At 43.9% G+C, this 12,196-nt stretch overlaps 1 protein-coding gene across 1 annotated transcript in view; it reads left to right on the top strand.

Moving 5' to 3' along the window:
- The window catches only part of IFT172 (intraflagellar transport 172), a 1,142,656-nt gene extending 1,131,903 nt beyond the window's left edge, over positions 1-10,753 (top strand). Inside the window, exon 48 of the mRNA XM_078650113.1 lies at positions 10,406-10,753. Coding sequence (XP_078506239.1) covers positions 10,406-10,495 — 90 coding nt within the window. The 3' untranslated portion in view covers positions 10,496-10,753. The remainder of the gene's footprint in view (positions 1-10,405) is intronic.
- Positions 10,754-12,196: the final 1,443 nt, after the last annotated feature.

Genomic DNA, 12,196 nt, shown 5'->3' with positions numbered 1-12,196 from the left:
AACTCTGTGCTAGGAGCAGAGACTAGAGTCTGAAGGGTCGGAGCGACATGTACCTAAACCCTATCTGGTATCTGATGTTTAGGGAACATGTTGATATAAACTAGAAGTCATGAGGGGAAAAGCTAACTTGATTCTAGGACTGGACCATGCATTATTCTACATGTAGTGCGTGATGAAGAATATTAAATGACCATTAAATACAGTATTTCTCTAACATGGAGACGAGAAGGCTAGACAATGACGGAAACTATTGATGCAGTTCAGTAGCTTAGGAATGCAGAAGAGGAGGACTGAACTGATAACTGGAACTATAACATACTTTTGGCAGACTAAGAGGCAGAGCCAAGCTGCACCGGGCACTGCGAGGCAGGAAGTAAGTGAAGGGTCGAGGATACAGGTGGGGGCTGTATCGCTCCTTAGCGAGGCTTTCAGGAGACAGGAGCTGAATCTGTGGTCTGGGCCCTTTTGAGGCCTAGAAACGGGGATATTATAATGGAATAACGTGCACACTAAGAATCGTGGCAACATTACTTTACATAGGCCTGATATTCGTAGTATTCACGAAGACTGGGAAATGGCATACTAGAGGTGGACACAACTGTAATTGCGTCATTAATCAGGCATGGGGAATAACATATGCATATTGGTCATGCACACATAACATATGATGGATGAAGCGTAGGGACACAAAACATGGCAAAATTTACTTTTCCACACCACGGCGGCTACTACTGCCCTGGGCCGGGGAGTCCCTTTGCAGGACATTTGCCAGGCGGCTACGTGGGCCTCGCTGCACACCTTTGCGAGGCATTACTGCCTGGACAGTCAAGTCCGGAGGGACGGCTTCTTTGGCCGTTCGGTCCTCCAGGATTTTCTGGTGTAGGATTGTATTGGTTCGCAGACCCACCACCGGGGTTGGTATTGCTGGGGTATCTATTCTAAGGTAAGGAATCTAATACTAACCTGTTTCTTTCAGATGAACAAGTTACTTACCTTCGGTAACGATATATCTGTAAGAAACAGTAGTTAGTATTAGATTCCTTACCGCCCCACCCGTCCTCCCCGTTCTGCGAACTGATACCTAGGGTTAAGGACATCCCTTTCAGGGCCCTAGTTTCAAATGGCACCAGTGTTAGTTCTCACATGGCTCTGCGTGTTCTGGCGCGGAAAAGCTGTGTGCAAAGAACTGACGTCAGCGCGCGGAGGTGGCGTCTATATACTCCAGCGACGTCATCACGGCGCACGACGCCGACGACGCGGAGCCGCAGGGGACGCCTGCAGGCGACGCCTACCGACGCGCAGGGGTACTGCTACGCAAAAGTTTCCGGATCCAGACTGACGCCTGGGGATATTCTAAGGTAAGGAATCTAATACTAACTACTGTTTCTTACAGATATATCGTTACCGAAGGTAAGTAACTTGTTCATTAATACTAAAAGCATTTAAAAATAAGGAACACAAACATCGAGTTTGTGGAAAGAGAAAGCACATTGTAAGTCAAACGGGCGCAGCAAAGCATTAACACAACATGTTCTTTGATGTTTGATGTTTTTTGAACGAGAACATCAAAGGGGCGCTGCTTTGATGTTTGATGTTCTTTGAACGAGAACATCAAAGGGGCACTGCTAAAGTGATCGCGGGTGAAAGTGATCTTGGGCGCTTAATGAGTATGATGAGGTTTGCCATTTGGCGCCTCCTCTCTTAAGCGCGTGCCTGTGCACATGCACTGTAGTTCTAGGCTTGCCATGTAGCATTTTTTTAGCTCTCACTAAATGTCTCGCCAGAACAGCGCATGCGCTGGGTCAGGCGAGACCTAAAAACGCTTTTTATTGACCCAGAGACTGGCAAAGTTGTCGCCAAACCTCCAAAAAGGAGGAAACTGGACACTTCAGAGGAACCCGAAATACCCTTGAAACAAAAGGAGATGAGTATTAACACCCCCACCCCCTCCTCCTCCTCCAGTTGATCCAAATATTCTAATTTCCCAGCACACTCCCCACAACATACGTTTTCACCTCAAACATCAGATACTGAGGATGATCATAGTGACAAGGGAGGGAATAAAGGAACATGGCGATGATGATGCACATACCATCCCACATGACGTAGACCCTTGGGATGACTACAATACAAATCCCAACCCACACAATGACCCGGACCTCTATTCATCTAGGCCATCACCACCAGATGACAATAATGGGTTCGCCCAACTAATCAATAGGGCTGGCCAATACCATGTGGTACAATTACATTCTGATCCCTTAGAGGAAGACTTTTTACTTGAAACCTTTGCACCCTCGCAAAAGTCCATGCACACCCTGCCAATGTTAAAAGGCATACTCAAACATGCCCCTGAAGTTTTTAAAGACCCTGTCAGAGCCAGGATTCTCAACACCAGGCTAGATAAAAAGTATAAGGCAGCTCCCAATGACCCAATTTACATTAAAGGTCAGATCCCTTTGGATTCTCTTGTGGTGTCTAATGCACGCAAGAGGGCAAACTCACAGAGTACAAGCAACAACCCCTCCTCCTGATAAACAGTCAAAATTAATAGACGCATTCGGAAAACGTATTGAGTCACAGGCTGCAAATCATTGGCGGATTGTCAATGCCCAAGCTTTACTGGCCAGCTACGACAGGGCTCACTATGACGAGCTTGAAAAGCTCATGCAACACCTTCCAGACAAGTACAAAGAAAAGGCCAACGACCTTACCCAAGAGGAGAAATTGATCACAAACACCTCAAAGAAATGTGCGCTCGACGTGGCTGATACCGCATCCCGCACCATTAACACTAGCGTTCTGTTGCGCATGCACGCTTGGCTCCGGGTCACCGGATTCAAGCAGGAGGTGTAATCTACAATTCTAAATCAGCCCTTTGATGAAGAGCATCTTTTCGGGCCCTCCTTTGACATATCTTTAGAAAAATATGAAAAAAAGATACGGAAACTGTTAAATCCATGGGGGCTTAACAATTTCCTTCCACCAGAGGCTCTTTTCAGTGCTGCTTCTACAGAGCTGGCTCCAAAATCATTGCCCCAAAACATCCCTCTTCGTCCTATAAGAGCTCAAACGTCCTCCAAAGGATACTTTCACGGAGGCTACAGAGGCAACAATGGTAAGGGAAGAGGTCGTGGCAACAATAACTGTACCTCCCCTACCACCAAACAGTGACTTCCCCACGATCATCCCACTCCCATCGGGGAACGTCTCTCGCAGTTCCTACCTGTCTGGAATTCAGTCACAACAGACAAGCGAGTAAGACAAATTATCTAGTATGGTTACTTCCTGGAACTCACCTCTAGAACCCCCCCCCCCCCAACATTCCTCCCAGACAATGTCTATTGTCCACGGAACATCGAACACTTCTCAAACAAGAGGTTCTCTCTCTATTACAAAAACATGCAATAGAACCAGTCCCCTTGTCTCACCAAGGCAGAGGGGTTTACTCCCTCTATTTCCTAATCCCGAAAAAGGACGGCTCTCTCAGGCCCTTATTGGACCGCAGACCGCTAAACCTCTACATTCAGTCAGACCACTTCCACATGGTCTCTCTCCAACATGTGCTCCCACTACTTCAACAGGGCGACTTTCTCTCCACTCTGGATTTAAAGGATGCCTACTTTCATATTCCCATTCATCCCGCTCACAGGAAGTATCTCAGGTTGGTGGTAGATGGTCAACACTACCAGTTCAAGGTCCTCCCATTCGGGGTGACTACAGCACCCAGAGTCTTCACCAAGTGCCTTGCAGTAGTTGCAGCCCACTAAAGACGATCGCCCATTCATGTTTTCCCTTATCGGAATGACTGGCTCATAAAAGCCAAGTCACACAGCAGCTGCGTGCAACACACAAAACAATCCAACTGCTTCATCACTTGGGATTAATGGTAAACCTCACCAAATCCCACCTCCAACCGACAAGCATAAAACAATATCTAGGGGCTACAAAAGACACTTCAAAAGTTCTAGCAGATCCCAACCCAGTCAGGACAAGTGCCATAAAAGCTCTAATACAAACATTTCAGCCTCAACACTCACTACCAGCGCGAGTGTTTGTGCAGTTAATCGGTATGATGGCCTCTTGCATTCTCATCGTCCCTTATGCAAGACTCCAAATGCGTCCCTTACAGGAGTGTTTGGCACGTCAGTTGAACCAGGCTCAAGCGCAGCTAACAGATCTGGTGTTGGTAGATGACCGCACCCATCGCTCTCTGCACTGGTGGAACACACAAAACCTTTCCAAAGGGCGGCCGTTCCTCGACCCAGTTCCACAGATAGTGCTAACAACAGACGCATCGCTCACCGGCTTGGGAGCTCATCTTCAAACCCAGACCATTCAGGGCATATGGACCCCTCAACAAAAACAACTCCACATAAATGACCTGGAATTGTTGGCAATCTTCTTAGCGTTAAAATATTTTCAACTCCACCTCGTAAGCAAAACTGTCCTAGTCGGTACAAATAAGCAATTGGGTGAAAGTGCGGCACACCCTTTGAATGAGTTCAACAAGGATCAACTAGATCTGAGAGTGGTGAGATTCTTCGGGTGCCAAGGAATGAGTCCGTCCTGGCCTGTCAGGACTCCGAATTTGAACAGAAAAATTGAGGGAGTGTAGGAATCTCCTACACTACTTCCAGTGGCACTCCAGGTAGAGAAAACATCTCCTAAAAAAAGTTCTAGAATTGTAGCCAACAAAGTATATGAAACAATCACTATTTATCAATTGTCCATGGTAATGTATTTATTTGAAGAGTCACGTATTATAATCATAGCGACTTCATTCGAAGGGACGTGTGATCTCATGATTTTCCAAAATATCCAATTGCAATAACAGTATCCCTATGCATTTCGGGACTAAGGCCCTTCATCAGGGGAAGTTACCAATCTGTAAGTGAAAATACAACGAATCAGGAAGTGGAAGAACCTCCACGGGGAAAGTACATAAACACAGGTAGTAACATTGAAAACGGCTGAAATCTACAGCGTATCGAACTGTGCGGTGGTGTGAGAAATAACGTTGGGGTCAACGAAGGTGAACGATCCATGGCAGCGAAAATAAAGTGAAACAACAATGTTAGACAGTGGGTCAACGAAGGTAAACGATCTCTGGCACCGAAAATGAAGTGAAATAACGATAATAGACAGTGGGTCAGCATGCGGGGAAAGAGTGACAAAAGAGGCGAGTGACTGCGGGAACGGAATTAAGACGTAAAGTGCTTAATGAAACGTGCAGGGGTCCCAGAGTGAAAGATGACGCTCAAGAAGACGTGAATGTCGGTGAACTAAAATGATCAGGGTGACAAAACAATACGAAGTGGGCTAGTGAGGCGTCTATAGCAAAAAGTGCAAACCGCGAAGTGCGAGAATCAATCTCCTTAACGTGCGTGTGATAAGGCTGTGGGGAAAGCAATCTTACCGGCGTGTTCTGAAAAGGCGTATCTCATGCTGTCAAGAGTGTAAGCGTTCCGAGTGAAAGACGCGGAAGTAAATAGATAGAGTGAACGATACGACGTATAAGTTAGAAACAAACAAGGGACTCACGTTGGTGAAAGAACAGCGAGAAAAAACGGAGGGAACAAAAAATACACAGACTGTTAAAATAAAATATAAATCACAGAAGTTTACGTGAACATATACGAAGTAAAAGAATGAATGTACAAAATTTCAATATAAAGATGCGAAAGGCAAAGAATAAAAGTAGAGGACAGACACATAGGGGCAGCCATCTTGGGTGAGGAAAAAAACGAGTCCAGCGAATAAGCAGAATGAATGACAATATATGGTGCTAATATCGGGAATGAACAACGAAAATGAAAAGCAAAGGGTAGGAGGATACAAAACGGAAAAGAAAGTGTAGTAAGTCAGGATGGATCTGTGAAGAGTAGGAATAGCAAGGGAGACAGGAAAGCGAACAGTGTGCAAGTAAGGACATATGTATCAAAGAAAACAGCTATATTCGATTCAGTCATTAAGGCCTTTCGGCTGACAGGTATCCAGTCTTTTCATCCAGACAGTTTCTCTTTGTGAGAGTCTTTTTTTGTTGTCAACGCCTAGTCTCAACGGTACAATCTCCAAGACATGGAACCGTAGTTGGCTGACATTATGGTGATGTGCGGTAAAGTGGGCCGCAAGGGCTGCTTTCGTGGTCTTATTCCGTATGGTGGTCTTATGTTCAGTCAAACGGACTTTTATTTTTCTCTCAGTTTTCCCTACATAAGGGAGTCCGCATGGGCATTTAAGTAGATAAACCACATTTTTGGAGTCACATGTGGCGTTGGTCATGAGTTTGATGATTTTGCCAGATGATGGATGACTCACAGTGTTTCCTTTGATGATATTATGGCAGTGACTACAGTTTTGACAGGGTCTGGTGCCCATGAAACAGGTAGATGTATCGGTAGGTCGAGACTCCAACATATTTTTGATGTTTTTGGCCCTTTGGTATGCAAAGAGTGGTCTATGGTTGAAAATGCCCTGAAAATCAGGTTCATATTGGATCATATCCCAATTTTTCAAGATGATGTTTTTAATAGTCATGCTTCTGGTAGAGTACTTTGACACAAAGACCGGTCTCTGATGGCTGGTTTGTTCAATGTGTGGAGTCAAAAGATCATGACGATTCTTGGACGAAATGCGTGTTTTGGCTGTCAGTAAGAAAGATTCGGGATGTTTTCGGTCTCTATATTTCTGAAGAATCTTTTGCTTGGAGATTTCATAAGATTCAGGATCAGAACAGATTCTTTTGGCCCTTAGTAACTGAGAGTAGGGTAAGTGTCTCTTCAGAGATGTAGGATGACAGCTGGTGAAGAATAAAGCATTGTTTCTATCTGTTGCTTTTACGAACAAGTCTGTCACAAGTGTGTTGTCCTGCAGGGTAACTTGAACATCCAAGAAAGGTAAGCATGTGGAACTTACGGTGTGAGTAAATTTTATGTGGTCATCAAAATTATTGATGTGAGAAAGAAACTCTTCAATCTCCTCTGGTTGACCAATCCAAATTAAAAAAATATCATCGATGTATCGCCACATCGTGTGGATGTTTTTGGTCCATTTGTTGTTGTTCAGGATATGATTCAGTTCCATGTGGTGCATAAAAAGGTTGGCGTAGCTGGGCGCTGCGCAATTACCCATTGAGGTACCAACTAGCTGTAAATAGTAGTCGTTGTTCCAGGAAAAGTAGCTGTGATAGAGTGTGAATTGTATCAACTCTAGTAGTAGAACTTTCAAGTCATCATCGATGGGGTGAGTCAACAGGAAGAATTTGATTGCTTCAATGCCTCTGTTGTGGGGTATTGATGTGTACAAAGCACAAACATCGATAGTGACCAGAGTGTACGTGATATTGGGTTCTAGGATCACTTGTTGAAGTCGATTTAAAAAGTCTGTGGTGTCACGTACATAAGTTGACATGCTTTTGACGATGGTTTGGAGGTACAAATCAATGAATTTCCCGGTTGGCTCGTGTATAGAATTCTTGGTAGATACGATAGGGCGAAATGGAGGTTGGTGCAAGTTTTTGTGAATCTTCAGTAGCATGTGTATACTTGGACATTTCGGATGAAGTTGAGTTAGGTATTTACGATCTCTTACAGTGAGGGTACCCATCGTAACGGCTTTATCCAAAATGATTTTCAAAATTGCGATACAAACAACATAACAGCAATGTATTATATACAAAAGCAAGGGGGATACACTCTCTTCAGCTTTCACACCTAGCTCAAAGCATATGGAGATGGGCCATTCCTCAAAACATATCTCCGTGCAGAACACCTCCCAATAGTACACAATCAAATTGTGCATCTACTCAGTCGCCAAAAACAGCAGATCCACCAATGGGAACCTCATCCTCAAGTTCTGCTTCCATTCTTTGAAATGTGGGGCCACCCAGAAATAGACATGTTCGCCATATACCAAAACGCAAAATGCCCAAGCTTCGCATCCAGGTATCCACACCCATTGTCCAAAGGCAATGCGCTATGGATGAACTGATCAGGCAAATTTGCTTACGCTTTCCACCTCTCTCACTCATTCCGCTAGTGGTTCGGAAACTCAACCAGCATTCCCTCACAATGTTCCTAATTGCTCCAACATGGCCCGACAGCCATGGTTCACAACCCTCTTGAACTATCAGTAGTTCCTCATCAAAAGCTACGCCTCTCACCCAAGCTTCTCACTCAGAACCATGGAGAGATGAGGCATCCAGATCCCAATCAACTCAACCTTGCGATCTGGCACCTGAGTTTGGCTACCTTAATCTACCGCCAGACTGCGTGAACATCATTAAGGAGGCAAGACGTCCTACCACTGGAGCTTGCTATGCCGCAAAGTGGAATACATTTGTAATTTACTGTACAAATAACAAAATCAACCCACTAGATGCTTCTATTCAAGACATCATCTTTTACCTTTTGTATATACAACAATGTAACCTAGCGTATACATCCATTAGACTACATCTTGCGGCAATAGCAGCCTATCTCCAAAACTGACATTTGTCTTTGTTTAGGGTACCAGCTATCGAGGCATTTATGGAAGGACTTAAAAGAATAATTACACGTAGGTCCACCATTTCCAGTACTTTCAGAAGAGTCAGTGAACAACCCAAAATTTCTTCCTTAAGTCGTCTCTGCTTTACACCTAAACCAGTCTGTAGAACTCCCAGTGATTTTCCCTCTACCAGACTCTGTAGCAGAACAAGCTCTTCACAGACAGAAGTAAAAAGAGCAATACTTTACTACATTGAAAGAACAAAATCCTTTAAAAAGACTAAACAACTTTTTGTGGCTTTCTCCCCACCTGATAAAGGCAATCATATCTCAAAAACAGGGATTGCAAGGTGGATTGTTAAATGCATCCAAATATGCTTATGCTAAAGCCAAACACACCTTAACCATTTCCCCTAGGGCTCACTCCACACGTAAACTAGGGGCATCTATGGCATTCTTAGGGAACATTCCCCTAGATGACATTTGCAAAGCAGCACTTGGTCTACACCTCACACGTTCACAAAACACTATTGTGTAGACGTTTAAGCAAAACAACACGCTAGTGTGGGCCAGGTTGTATTAAGAACAATTTTCCAAACCACTGCAACAGATACAGGTAGCCACCACTAAGGAGGTAACTGCTGTATAGCCTATGCACAAGTATACGATCTACAGTTCATATGCCTCGAATGGAAAATGCTACTTACCAGTATACATCTGTTCTTGGCATGTAGAGCTGAAGGTTCGTATATGCCCACCCACCTCCCCGGATACCTCTATCTGTTCCAGTCCTATCTTACTTAGCTACATTACTCATGGACATCCTTTTCTATTTCTTACTAACTCCATTATGAAAGAATCTGGAGATGAGTCGATGCCCATGCGCACTATTGTCCTAAGGAGGAGTCACCTAACTTGTGACTACAAAAGACTTCTTCCAAGACAAAAACAAAGTACAAACATCCGTGCCAAACACCAGATGGTGATCTATGCACAAGTATACAAATCTACAGCTCTACATGCCAAGAACAGATGCATACTGGTAAGTAGAATTTTCCTTCGGACACAAGTGTGGTAGGCTATATGACCCCAGTGACATCATCAGGATTCTGCAACACAATGGAATCGCCTTCATCTGCCGGCATCGGAGAGCTATTATTACAAAGGTGTAATCTTTCTGCACCTGGGTATCTGCAGGTAGATAGAGTATCCACCATAAAGATTGTTATCAAAGGTAAGTAACTGTTCCTTTCAGTTCACCTGAAAAAATGCTTTTGGGTACCATTTATAAAGGTTAGACTCTACTAGGTCCAGTTTTGTACAGTGCTTTGGTATCTCAGCCTGGCCTCTGGCTGTAGTCCTCCTAATCATTGTCTCTGCCACTGGTTGTGTTAGCAGTTAATCTAACCAAAAAACATTTGACCACTTAACTGAAAAACATCCTCTAGTGATTAGAGTCTGACCGTGTCATGCTTCTCCAGTAATTAATTTAACATTCACTGGACTCAACCAGCTATAAACAATACATGAAAATTGTTTTGTTAGAAATATGGTCTAAAGGATCACTAAATCTGTGACCAAGAGTTCAGATCTTTACATTACCAAATTGTGGAATCCTGACCGAATCCTGGTTTGCCGCTTCATCTGCTCTACCCAGAATCCCTACTTACAAAATTGTGGGTAATCTTAGTAACCAGCCTCACTCCTCGGTGCACTCCAGCTCTTCTCCTAAATCCTAAACATTGAATGCACTGAAAAACAAACTACCTCCCCTGAATGTTTTGTGAAATGCTTAAGGAAATTAATGGAGGACTGCTAAATATTGCAGGAAAGAACTAATAGATTCATATTGGAATTTAGTAAGCTATACAAACAATGAAAAAGATAATGAAGTCTTAAACCCTTTTTCTCCTCAGACAAGTCACAGCCCAGAGTGCCAGGATGTCCTGAAGTTCGTCAGTCAGTGGTGTGGAGGCCTTCCTAGCACCAGCTTCTCTTTCCAGTGAACCTCCAGGATCCCTGTCATACATATTGGACTGTGTTTGGCACTGCAATCCCATCATTCTGCTGCAGTTGATTCTTGGCATTGACCTAATTAGAGGGGACCACAATACCCTAATATTTATTATCTTCCTGCGGCATACCATCAGGGTCACTACATGCACTAAAGCACTTACTGGAGAATGTCAGCAATAGAGGGCATATAGATCTTTGTTTGATTTTCATTGTTTTGTACAACAATAAATGTAACCTGTTTTATTTAACTTCATCTCAGAGTTTATTTTTAATAACACGCATTGGTTTCCTACCTCAATTGGAATGTATCCATTATGAGAAATCGCTGTATCACCAATCAAAGGATCAGAATTCGGGTTCCGTTTTATTGAGCAGCAGAATACAGTACTCTCCTCTCCAATCCAAAGCAGGATATCAAGGACCCTATGTGGAGAGCACTATGAACATTTCATGATGGTCACTTGGAAATATAACAAACAGCAGATTAAACCAGTGCCCCCTACTAGTAGGGACTGCTTTTGCAGAGGCGCCCAAATGTGCTGGTTGTTACAATACCATAAGTTACACTTAATTATCTTCTTAAATCAATTGACAACCCTCCATCTGAATTCTACTTTTAAATAATTTGAATCTGTATCTGCAAATTGCAGGTAAAGAAACCAGACTTGTATCATTTGTAAATGTCAGTACAATTGTTCTTTGCAATATTCTCCTGCCTTGGACAATCCAAGAACGTTTCAAGCGCGGGCCCGATTTTAGACATCAACATTTATCAGAAATATGAGCTACACCATGAGGTGTTGAGCTATCATGATTCCTTTTTCACTGGTGTCTACACAGGTTCCTAGACACTGATAACCTAAAACTTAGATACATACTTTTTCTCTCTCTTCTGGAAGTGTTCAATGTCTCTCGATCATTTTTTCTGAGCCCACATTTCGGATTGAGACTTCTCGCTGCAAAATTAGTCACCTTTTGAATATTACCCAGGTGTCAGACTGGATCGGAAAACGTTTCAGTAGTCCTGCTATGCGCCAGAAGGTGGGGCCTTGCGGCTCCGCACTGACATGCAGGCCTATATAGGTACCACTCCCCGCACTTTTTTTTGCCCCTCCCTCCTGTCTCTCGGTGACATTAACCTCTATTTTCCCAACTAAAATTCTACAGTCTGTAAGGAATATCACTCTTTAAAACAACAGCTTTTAAGCCCTGTAGGGAGTGTCACAAACAATTGTCTGTGACAGATCCCCATCAGGTGTGCTGGTGGTCAAGCCTAAACTCCTAGGCATGCAAGACTGCATGTCGATGAGACCCAAGGCCATCAAGAAACCCTCTCACCAAGCATTAGAAGCGCGATGGAGTCTATCCAAGTCCCGCTCTATGTCCAATCCCAGAGTAGTTGGAGCCAGTCCAGAAGTCTGTCTTCATCACACTCCATGTCCTTATGTAAGCGTAAAAGACACAAGACATTGATGTGAGATTCTGCTCCCTTGTGCCACTTCCATTCACCTGAACAGGCTTGAGGGTGGCACCACCATCTCGATCTCACACCCACAGTCAGCCAACTTCTGAGCCGATTACGCAGCTGGTTCTGGCACAACCTGAGTTTCCGGGCCCTTCAGGCACTCTGTATCAGATTGAAGAGTTCCAGGCAGCCATGCTCCAGCTCTTTGGATCCCTGCCGACGCCCT

The sequence above is a fragment of the Lissotriton helveticus genome, chromosome 6 (genome assembly GCF_964261635.1).
Source record: "Lissotriton helveticus chromosome 6, aLisHel1.1, whole genome shotgun sequence".
Lineage (NCBI taxonomy): Eukaryota > Metazoa > Chordata > Amphibia > Caudata > Salamandridae > Lissotriton > Lissotriton helveticus.
Note: the sequence above shows the minus strand (reverse complement) of the source record. Positions and strands in the feature narration are given on the sequence as shown.